General features: G+C 42.4%; 1 protein-coding gene across 5 annotated transcripts in view; it reads left to right on the plus strand.

The window, feature by feature from the left end:
• Nucleotides 1-9,681, plus strand: part of LOC129646855 (nuclear body protein SP140-like protein) — a 95,965-nt gene extending 86,284 nt beyond the window's left edge. For all 5 annotated transcript variants that reach the window (XM_055573714.1, XM_055573710.1, XM_055573709.1 and 2 more), the window contains 5 exons: nucleotides 1,162-1,277; nucleotides 6,775-6,895; nucleotides 7,176-7,247; nucleotides 7,760-7,903; nucleotides 9,432-9,681. In XM_055573714.1, the coding sequence (XP_055429689.1) occupies nucleotides 1,162-1,277; nucleotides 6,775-6,895; nucleotides 7,176-7,247; nucleotides 7,760-7,903; nucleotides 9,432-9,533 (555 nt within the window). In that variant the 3' untranslated portion in view covers nucleotides 9,534-9,681. The remainder of the gene's footprint in view (nucleotides 1-1,161; nucleotides 1,278-6,774; nucleotides 6,896-7,175; nucleotides 7,248-7,759; nucleotides 7,904-9,431) is intronic.
• Nucleotides 9,682-11,705: the final 2,024 nt, after the last annotated feature.

Raw genomic sequence — 11,705 nt, forward strand, 5'->3', positions numbered from 1 at the left:
CTGTCAATTTTTTTCTTTTAAAAAATAAATTTTATTTATTTTTAATTGAAGGATAATTGCTTTACAATATTGTGTTAGTTTCTGCCATACATCAGCATGAGTCAGTCATAGGTCTATATATGTCAGCCATAGGTATACACATGTCCCCTCCCTCTTGACTCTCCCTCTCACCTCCCACTCCATCCCACCCCTTTAGTATGTCACTGAATGAAATAAAATCTGGCTAAAGGCCCCACATACTGAGCCTGGTGAAAAGTCCCACACCAGTTGACTGTGGGCCCTTCCATCTTCCTTACACAGGCAAAGCATCAGGTCTTCCATGGGCTCAAAAAATTAGGGTAAGACCTTAGCCTTCAACTCCAGTGGTTGCCATTACCACAGTCCCTGGCCATTGAGAGATGGCACCTCCACACCTAGATGCCAAGCTAAGTCATGGGATGGCTTTCCCTAGGCTTCAGAACCAGAGAGGTCTGTCTGCCCTGGCATACACCTGATTACCTGTGCCCATCGTCTTTCCAACCAGAGGCACTGTTGCAGGCTCAGGGGCTCTCCAGCACAAAATCCATAGCCCAGGAATGCCTCTCCAGGCCCTTCAATTCACAGAGAACTTACAGCAAGGAAAATGGGATGCAGTGATCGCTCAGATGTTTATCCTACCATGTAAAGTCTCAGTAGGGACTTTCCCGGCTTACGACACTGCTACCAGAGCGGGCGGTGCAGGTGCAGCCCCTGGTCAGAGAACTAAGATTCCCAACACGACCAAAAGACAAAAAAAAAAAAAAACTCAGTAAATCACTCTTCAATGAGTCAATGTAAATGATGCAGTGTAGAAAACTAGATGAGACACTGTATTCCTGAGACAGATTTTGCCTTCAGAATAATAAATTTCTCAGATTATCTTTAATTTATCCTTTTCTGTGGTTGTTCAGAATATCTGTCTCTATAAAGAAAACTTTGAAAGTTTAACACACAGCCACTTCCTCCTGAACTTCACTGCAGACCAGACTGTCTTCTCCCTGAACCCTTGTAAACCATTTTGAGAATGGTTTCCAAGTAGTGCCTGGGTACAAGTAAAGGCTGTCTGTCTACAGTGCCAACCACAGGGTTGACTTTCCAGAGTCTTGCTGATCCCAATGATGTCTATATCATTTCCCCTTCTAGCCAGAAGATTCAAATAAATGCGAGGTGTGCAGTGGAAAGAAAGCGCTGTTATCCTGTGATACGTGTCCAAGATTCTTTCATGGGAACTGCCACATTCCACCTAAACTTGCTACCAAGTGAGTGAGACCTGGCTCCCTCCTGCCCTTCTTTCTTATGTTTCTCCCATCATGCACACTCAGACTGCAAAGTTGTCTCTTGTTGTATGTGTCTTGATTCAGAAGCAGAGTCCTTACGTATCCGGATTCAGAAATAAGATACATGGCTGTTTAACAGTGCTAGTAGAAGTAGATTAATGAGAAGAAAACTCTTCAAGTGGTGATTAGGTATAAAAGAGAAAGGAATAACCCTCGCTTCCCTCACTTGATTCCCGGACCCATGCATTTTGATGGGGTGATGACACCATATATTAGCTGCTGGTTTAAAACATGTACCACCTGCTGTGGAAACATCAATCTGAGGCTGAATTTTGCAATAAATAACTGATGATCTGAGCCACAGTCAGCTCCATCTCTTGCTTTTGCTGATGATATAATAGGAGCTTCTCCATCTTTGGCTGCAAAGAACATAATCTGATTTCAGTATTGACCATCTGGTGATGTCTGGGTGCAGTCATCTCCTGGGTTGTTGGAAGAAGTTGTTTGCTTTGACCAGCATGTTCTCTTGACAAAACCGTTAGGCTCTGCTGTGCTTCATTTTGTACTGCAAGACCAAACTTGCCTGTTATTCTGGGTATCTCTAGACTTCCTAATTTTGCATTCCAATCCACTATAATGAAAAGGACACCCCTTTTTGGTGTTCATTCTAGATGTTGTAGGTCTTCATAGACCTAATCAACTTCAGATTCTTTGGCATCAGTGGTTGGGGCATAGACTTGGATTACTATGATATTGAATGGCTTGCTTTGGAAACAAACCAAGAACATTCTGTTGTTTTTGAGATTGTGCTGAATATTGTATTCTGTACCCTTTGATTGACTATGAGTCCCACTCCGTTCCTTCTAAGGGAATTTTGCTCACAGTGGTAGATATAATGGTCATCTGAATAAATTTGGGCTTACATTAAAGAAAGTAGGGAAAACCACTAGACCATTCAGGTATGACCTAAATCAAACCCCTTACAAATATACAGTGGAGGTGACAAATTGATTCAAGGGATTAGATCCAGTATGCAGAGTGCCTACTATGGACAAAGAACTATGGACAAAGATTTGTAACACTGTACAGGAGACAGTGACCAAAATCATCCCAAAGAAAAAGAAAGGCAAAAAGGCAAAATGGTTGTCTGAGGAGGCCTTACAAACAGCTGGGGAAAGAACACAAGTGAAAGGCAAAGGATAAAGGGAAAGATATACCCAACTGAAAGCAGAGTTTCAGAGAATAACAATGAGGGCTAAGAAGGTCTTCTTCAATGAACAATGCAAAGAAATAGAGGAAAACAATAGAATCAGAAAGACTAGAGATTTCTTCAAATAAATTGGAGATATTAAGGGAGCATTTCATGCAAGGATGGGCACAATAAAGGACAGAAATGGTAAGAACCTAACAGAAGAGGAGAAATTAAAAAGAGGTGGCAGGAATACACAGAAGAACTATACAAAAAAGATCTTATGGACCAAATAACCGCCATGGTCTGGTCACTCACCAAAGCCAAACATCCTAGAGTGTGAAGTCAAGTGGGCCTTAGGAAGCATTAATATGAACAAAGCTAGTGGAGGCGATGGAATTCCAGTTGAGCTATTTCAAATTCTAAAAGACGATGCTGTGAAACTGCTGCACTCAACATGGCCACAAATTTGGAAAATCCAGCAGTGGCCACAGGACTGGAAAATGTCAGTTTTCATTCCAGTACCAAAGAACATTCAAACTACTGTACAATTGTGCTCATTTCACATGCTAGCAAGGTAACGCTCAAAATACTTCAAGCTAGGCTTCAGCAGTACGTGAATCAAGAACTTCCACATGCACAAGCTGGATTTAGAAAAGGCAGAGGAAAAAGAAATCAAGTTGCCAACATTCATTGGATCATGGGAAAAGCAAGAGAGTTCCAGGAAAAAGCATTTACTTCTGCTTCATTGATGACACGAAAACCCTTGACTGTGTGGATCACAAAAAAAAAAAAACTGGAAAATTCTCAAAGAGATGGGAATACCGGACCACCTTACCTGTCTCCTGAGAAACCTGTATGCGGGTCAAGAAGCAACAGTTAGAACTGGACATGGAAAAATTGGTCTAAAATTGGGAAAGGATTCCTACAAGGTTGTATATTGTCACTCTTTTTATTTAACTTGTATGCAGAATACATACGGAAAATGCTGGACTGGCTAAACCACAAGCTGGAATCAAGATTGCTAGGAGAAATGTCAACAACCTCAGATATGCACATGATACCACTCTAATGGCAGAAATCGAAGAGAAACTAAAGAGCCTCTTGATGAGGGGGAAAGAAGAGAGTGGAAAAGGTGACTTAAACCCAACATTCCTAAAACTAAGATCATGGCATCTGGTCCCAGTGGAAACAGTGACAGATTTTATTTTCTTGGGCTCCAAAATCACTGCAGATGGTGACTGCAGCCACGAAATTAAAAGATGCTTGCTCCTTGGAAGAAAAGCTATGACAAACCTATACATCATATTAAAAAGCAGAGACATCACTTTGCTGACAAAGGTCTATATAGTCAAAATTATGATTTTGCCTGTAATCATGCACGGATGTGAGAGTTGAACCATAAAGAAAACTGAGCATCAAAGAATTGATCCTTTTGAATTGTGGTGCTGGAGAAGATTCCTGAGAGTTCCTTGGACTGAAAGGAGATCAAACCAGTCAATCCTAAAGGAAATCAGTCCTGAATATTCATTGCAAAGACTGATGCTGAAGCTGAGGCTCCAATACTTTGGCCACCTGATGCAAAGAGCCAATTCACTGGAAAAGACCCTGATGCTGGGAAAGATTGAAGGCAGGAGAAGAAAGGGATGACAGAGGAAGAGATGGTTGGATGGCATCACCAACTCAATGGACATGAGTTTGAGAAAACTCCGGGAGATAGTGATGGACATAGGAGCCTAGCATACAACAGTCCATGGGGTCGCAAAGAGTTGGACATGACTGAGTGACTGAACAACAACAACAAAATTGGAATATCACAAAGCTGGGACTGTTCTGAGCCTTCAGAAGATGATCATCACAGTTTTATCAAGTCAGCTGATCTTGAATCTCAGGGTTCAGGATAAGATGCCTGAATTCTGTGGGTGTGAATCCACTGCTGCATTTCCTTTGTGATAAAGTGTATCTATGGTCAGAGGTGATGACATGTGAGATAACACATAGAAGGAGAAGGCATTCTAGAAGTAGTAGAATTCCTGTGGCCAAGGAGGAGAATCTCTACCAGGATTATGTCCGTCCCTATGCGGATAGAGCACTTTCCCTCCAAAATGGGAGGAGTCTAATGTAGCTCATCGCTCCCATGAAGCTTCCAGAGATTGTGCCACCTCAGGAATTCAGCAAAGAGAAGCAATGCCAAAGAATACTCAAACTACTGCACATTTGCACTCATCTCACATGCTAGTGAAGTAATGCTCCAAATTCTCCAAGCAAGGCTTCAACAACACATGAACCGTGAACTTCCAGATGTACAAGTTGGTTTTAGAAAAGGCAGAGGAAGCAGAGATCAAATTTCCAACATCTGTTGGATCATTGAAAAAGCAAGAGACTTCCAGAAAAATGTCTATTTCTGTTGTATTGATTATGCCAAAGCCTTGACTGTATGGATCACAACAAACTGTGGAAAATTCTTCAAGAGATGGGAATACCAGACCACCTGACCTGCCTCTTGAGAAACCTGTATGCACGTCAGGAAGCTACAGTTAAAACTGGACATGGAACAACAGACTGGTTCCAAATAGGAAAAGGAATATGTCAAGGCTGTATATTGTCACCCTGCTTATTTAATTTATATGCAGAGTACATCATGTGAAATGCCAGGCTGGATGAAGCACAAGCTGGAATCAAGATTGCCAGGAGAAATATCAATAGCCTCAGATATGCAGATGATACCACACTTATGGCAGAAAGTGAAGGACTAAAGAGCCTCTTGATTAATGTGAAAGAGAAGAGTGAAAACGTTGGCTTAAAGCTCAACATTCAGAAAACTAAGATCATGGCATCCAGTCCCATCACTTCATAGCAAATAGATGGGGAAACAGTGGCAGACTTTATTTTCTTGGGCTCCAAAATCACTGCCGACGGTGATTGCAGCCATGAAATAAAAAGATGCTTACTCCTTGGAAGGAAAGTTATGACCAACCTAGACAGCATATTCAAAAGCAGAGACATTACTTTGCCAACAAAGGTCCATCTAGTCAAGGCTATGGTTTTTCCAGTGGTCATGTGTGGATGTGAGAGTTGGACTATAAAGAAAGCTGAGCACTGAAGAATTGATGCTTTTGAACTGTGGTGTTGGAGAAGACTCTTGAGAGTCCCTTGGACTGCAAGAAGACCCAACCAGTCAATCCTAAAGGAAATCAGTCCTGAATTTTCATCGGAAGGACTGATGCTGAAGCTGAAACTCCAATACTTCGGCTACCTGATGTGAAGAACTGACTCATTGGAAAAGACCCTGATGCTGGGAAAGATTGAGGCAGCAGGAGAAGCTCACGACAAAGGATGAGATGGTTGGATGGCATCACCGACTCGATGGACATGAGTTTGAGTAAACTCTGGGAGTTGGTGATGGACACAGAGGCCTGGTGTGCTGCAGTCAGTCCATGGGGTCGCAAAGAGTCAGACACAATGAGCGACTGAAGTGAACTGAACTGGCAGGAATTCAGCATAAATGTCTGCAGCTGGGCATTCTGCAGAGGTAGAAGAATTCACTTTTCTGTGGAGCTCCTGTATCGTCAGGCCACCCTTGCACCATGGGCACTGTAACAGCCCCCTTGAGCAACCTCCAGGGTGGCCCAGGAGAGATGCTAAATGACATCTCTAGGTTGGATCACTCTCTCTTCCTCTCAGATTATCAAGAGTTCCCCAGGGACAGAGAACCTTGTAGAGGAAAGTAGAGAACAAATCTAGAGGCGCATGAAAAACATCTGGCCTTCTCTTGGTAGATTTCCCTTCCAAGAAGTTTCTGCAGTGTAGATTCTAGACACAAAGATAGCAATGACTGAAAAAAAAAATGCCTATGGTTTATGCTCTGTGCTTATTCAGCAAAGCTGAGAAGAAGGGCTGATTTAATGATTTTTACTGTGAGTTGATGGATCATCAAGGCCCAAGACTCCAGTGCTTAACATACCAATTTCCAGTTCTTTACTTCTAAAAGGCAGAGTTCATGACCAAACTCACAGTATCTCAGGCAGGAACCCTAAGTTTTGAGGAGAATGAGAGTTCTGACCCACTGTGGTACTTCACTTAGACCATCAGTCTTCTACCACTGTTGATGGGAGAGCTGTTTTTGGCAGTTAAGCCCAAACGGGGCTTCAGTGCAGAAGGGTGTCAGAGAGAAGTTGTGTCCAGGTGGAAACTACCAATTACTCCTGAACAGAGGACTTTAGCAGCTATGGAGACAATGGTTGAGTCATAGAGAACCTGGCTTTGTTGACCTTATATTTGACCTCTCAGGAACCCATGGAGTTGCATCTTCTGCCAGATAAAGGATCTTAAAAAATGTTGCCCAGAAAGCCAGCCAATTTATCAGGAATCTGAGATCCTGCAGAAGCGGATGCTGCCTAGAGAGCAGTTGGTGAGTTGAAATGTAAACCTAAGCCCCCTCCTTTCTGTTTACACAAGAGAAGGAGCACCATCTTGCAGGGAGCAGGAGGAGTGCCCAAGGCAAACTGCTGTGCCTTGATGTGTTCTGATCACATTACCTGACACCAAAATCCATAAGCCACAGAAAATTCCCATTCTGTGTTTGTTTGGGAGGTCTGCAGGTTTGGGGGTTGTGCATTGATCTGAGCATATGTAAGAGCTCATTCTTTCCAAACTGCTCATCACTTAAAAATCTTGTCTATCTTTGGCAGAAATGTGAGTTTCTCCTCTTGAAGGTCTATTGCTCTCCAAAAAGCTCCTTTTTTGTCTCAGAACCACATTATGTAAGTAACAGCAACAAAAACTGCAAACTGGTATTTGTCAAATTTGTGATATGAATCAATGGGCACACATCGCCAATCTCTTTGCCTTGTTGATTGATGTCTTAGTCAGCTCAGTCAGCCCTTAGAAGCTTAGGCTGTTATAACAAACTACCATAGATTGGGTAGCTGGAGGCTGAAAGGTCAAGATCAGGGTGTCAGCATGGTCAGGCCATAGTGAGGGCTTTCTTTCAGGTTGCAGCCAGCCACTTCTCATCTTGTCCTCCTCATATGGTGGAAAGGGAGAGAGAAGTTCCTGGGATCCCTTGTATAAAGGCACTAATCCTATTTGGAGGGTCCCATCCTCACAATTACCTAATTATGTCCCAGTGGTCCCACCTCCTAAGACCATCACAGTGAGGGGTGAGGATTTCACCATATGAATTTGGGGGATACAAGCACTCGGTCCTTAACAGTGGGAATCGATAGAAGGGAAACTTGGAACCATGCCTACCATTTGGCACTTTTGTCAACAGACTAGAGATGCTTCTCAGAACCTTGAGGAGCCCATGTGGTTAAATAAAATCAAGGACAAGCTGACGATGACCTTGTACTACCAAGTGTGGGAGTTTATGCGGGACATGCGTCTCATTTTCCAGAACCACAAGATAGTTTACAGGGTAAGTGGCTCTTCCTGCTTCTGTTCTTCAGTTAAGTCATTTTGCCTTTCAAGTTTTTGTATCAAGTAAATGTTACAATTTCCCTCAAGCTCACCTAAGTAAAAAGTCTGGCAGTATTCTACAAGCCCTGTGGGCAATGGTAGGGAACATAATAACAGATCAGAAGGGATCGCTGGAAGCATTACCCTTGGACCTCGGAGTTGACTTCTTCTCCATAGTTCCTTCTTCAGTTTGCCCATAAAGAACACTGGTGCTCTGCTCAATCATGTCTGACTCTTTGTGACCCCATGGACTGCAGTCTGCCAGGCTCCTCTGTCCATGGGATTTTCCAGGCAAGAATACTGGAGTGGGGTGCCATTTCCTACTCCAGGGCATCTTCCTGACCCAGGAATCAAACCCAAGACTCCTGTGTCTCCTGCATCAGCAGACGGATTCTTTACCAAGGCGCCACCTGGGAAGTCCAAGCAAAAGTTGACTGCAGACCCAGTACCTTCCACAGGAAATGGAAGTACTTTTTTTTTTTTTTTAATTGGACCTGGCAGTACTGTGTGTGCCTCAGAAGTCCCTGCCATTGGCCTAGGCTTCTATCCTCACTCATCCCAGACCTGGAGACCATCCTGGGGAGTCTGGCTGCTGAGGCATCCTAGGTCCATGAGCAGTTTGCTGCTGTGCACTTGCCCTCTGGCATCCGGGCCCTCAGAAATGTGTGTGCAGGGGCCTCCCCGCAACACCTGGGCATCTCCCTATTTCCAGCATTTCTGGATGGAAAACAGAACTCTCATGGCCTTGGTGCTCATACAGAAGTGGGGTCAGGTCTCTCATCAGCAAGAAGCAAATATTTTTTGATGTTTTTTTACACGGACCATTTTTAAAGTTTTTATTGAATTTGTTATAATATTGTTTCTGTTTTGTGTATTGATTTTTTGGCCTCAAGGCATCTAGGATCTTAGTTCCCCAACCAGGGATCAAACCCACTCACCCTGCATTGGAAAGCAAAGTCTTAACCACTGGACCATCAGGAATGTCCCTAGAAGCACGTTTTAAAGGCAACTTGTGCCTCTCTCCTCTAAAGGAAGATAGCAAATCACTTTTCTCAAATTTAAAAATCTTGGATCTTTTTACATTCACATTTCTTACTGCTGTACCTAAAAGTTAATAGGGATTATCTCAAGGGGTGGGAATGAATAATAAAGGAAGACACTATAAACTTACCTTAGACCTTTCTGTACTTTCATACTGTCACGTGGAATATGGGCTATGTTCAAAATCAAATAGCTAGAATTTTTTTTAATTCATCAACAAATTTCTGATGAAGAATTAGATTGCAATACAGTGCCATTTTTGTTCCTACATCTTACAGATAAAGAGAAACAATCCAGCTATCAGGGAACATAAACTACTCTCAGCTGGATCAATTCTCACTTGACATTTGGGAGTCTAAAATAAAGCTCTGGATTAACTGAAACATCAGGTATCTAAGCTCATTAGCAGTCTATGACTATTATTATTTCTGTCTTTGCTTTTTCAGGACAGTAAGTTCATCAGTCTGGGACTTCAACTAGAGACCCAATTTGAGAACGATTTCAAAGACATTTTTGGCATCCAGGAAATAAGTACAAACAGCACTTAGTTTGAGCTGTTCTTTTATAATGGAGCCCAATTCTAGTCGTCCCTCCAGAGCCTCCAGCAGCTACACAAGACTGTACCTGTGGCCTCACTGACCGTCTGCCTGTTTCTGTGCAAATAACACATTTCTTTTTCAAACTTGTTGTTGGCATTCCTGCTCATTTATTTTTCTAAATAAAATTTAAAATTTTCAGATTCTCTTACTGGGTAATAAGGGATGAAATTCACAAAGGAAAATGTCAAGTCTTTCTATAAAGGATCATATTTTGTGCTTCCATTTACTTAAATCTTTATTAGATTCTTAACTAAACTTTTCTCTTCTTTTCTCTTCCCCACACAGGACTTGTTGGTATTGTTTAGTCATTGTGTCCGACTCGTTTGCAGCCCCATAGACTATAGCCCACCAGGCTCCTTCTGTCCATGGAATTTCCCAGCAGGAATACTGGAATGGGTTGCCATTTCCTCCTCCAGGGATCTTCCTGACCCAGGGATCAGATCTGCGTCTTGGGCATTGGCAGGCAGATTCTTTACCAGTGAGCCACCAGGGAAGACCACACAGGACCTAGTCATTTCTTATTTTCAGTTCAGTTCAGTTCAGTTGCTCAGTCTTGCCCAACTCTTCGCGACCCCATGGACTGCAGCACACCAGGCCTCCCTGTCCATCGCCAACTCCCGGAGTTTACTCAAACTCATGTCCATTGAGTCATTGGTAATGCTATCCAACCTTCTTATCTTCTGCCATCCCTTTCTTCTCCTGCCTTCAATCTTTCCCATAATAAGGGTCTTTTCCAGTGAGTCAGTTCTTCACATCAGGTGGCCAATATTGGAGTTTCAGCTTCAATATCAGTCCTTCCAATGAATATTCAGGACTGATTTCCTTTAGGATGGACAGGTTGGATCTCCTTGCAGTCCAAGGGACTCTCAAGAGTCTTCTCCAACACCACAGTTCAAAAGCATCAATTCTTCAGTGCTCAGCTTTCTTTATAGTCCAACTCTCACAGCCATACATGACTACTGGAAAAACCATAACCTCAACTAGACAGACCTTTATTGGCAAAGTACTGTAACTATTTTTTAATATGCTGTCTAAGTTATTCATAACTTTCCTTCCAAGGAGCAAGCATCTTTTAATTTCATGGCTGCAGTCACCATCTGCAGTGATTTTGGAACCACCCCCCCAAAATAAAATCTGTCACTGTTTCCACTGTTTCCCCATCTATTTGCCATGAAGTGATGGGACCAGATGCCATGATCTTAGTTTTCTGAATGTTGAGTTTTAGGAACTTTTTCACTCTTCTCTTTCACTTTCATCAAGAGGCTCTTTAGTTCTTCTTCACTTTCTGCCATAAGGGTGGTGTCATCTGCATATCTGAGGTTATTGATATTTCTCGATTCCAGCTTGTGCTTCATTGATCATTTAGGAAGGCTGTCTCATCTCTCCTTGTTATTTTTGGAACTCTGCATTCAGATGGAAGTATCTTTCCTTGTCTCCTTTGCCTTTCACTTCTCTTCTTTTCTCAGCTATTTGTAAGGCCTTCTCAGACAACCATTTTGCCTTTTTGCATTTCTTTTTTTGAGGGATGGTTTTGATCACAACCTCCTGTACAATGTTGCAAACCTCCATCTATAGTCCTTCAGGCTATGAAGAACTTTTAATTGTCTATCAGATCTAATCCCTTAAATCTATGTGTCACTTTCACTGTATAATCATACGGAATTTGATTTAGACCATAGCTGAATGGCCTAGTGGATTTCTCTACTTTCTTCTATTTAAGTCTGAATTTTGCAATAAGGAGTTCATAATCTGAACCACAATCAGCTCCTGATCTTGTTTTTGCTAACTGTATAGAGCTTCTCCACCTTTGGCTGCAGAGAATGCAATCAATCTGATTTCAGTGTTGGCCATCTGGTGATGTCCGTGGGTAGAGTCATCTCTTGTGTTGTTGGAAGAGAGTGTTTGCTATGAACAGTGCGTTCTCTTGGCAAAACTCTGTAGCCTTTGCCCTGCTTGATTTTGTACTCCAAGGCCAAACATGCCTTTTACTCCAGGTATCTCTTGACTTCCTTCTTATGCATTCCAGTCCCCTATAATGAAAAGGACATCTTTTTTTTTGGTGTTAGTTCTAGAAGTTCTTGTAGGTCACCACAGAATGTTCAGCTTTAGCTTTTTCTTCAT

The sequence above is a fragment of the Bubalus kerabau genome, chromosome 3 (genome assembly GCF_029407905.1).
Source record: "Bubalus kerabau isolate K-KA32 ecotype Philippines breed swamp buffalo chromosome 3, PCC_UOA_SB_1v2, whole genome shotgun sequence".
Taxonomy (NCBI): Eukaryota; Metazoa; Chordata; class Mammalia; order Artiodactyla; family Bovidae; genus Bubalus; species Bubalus kerabau.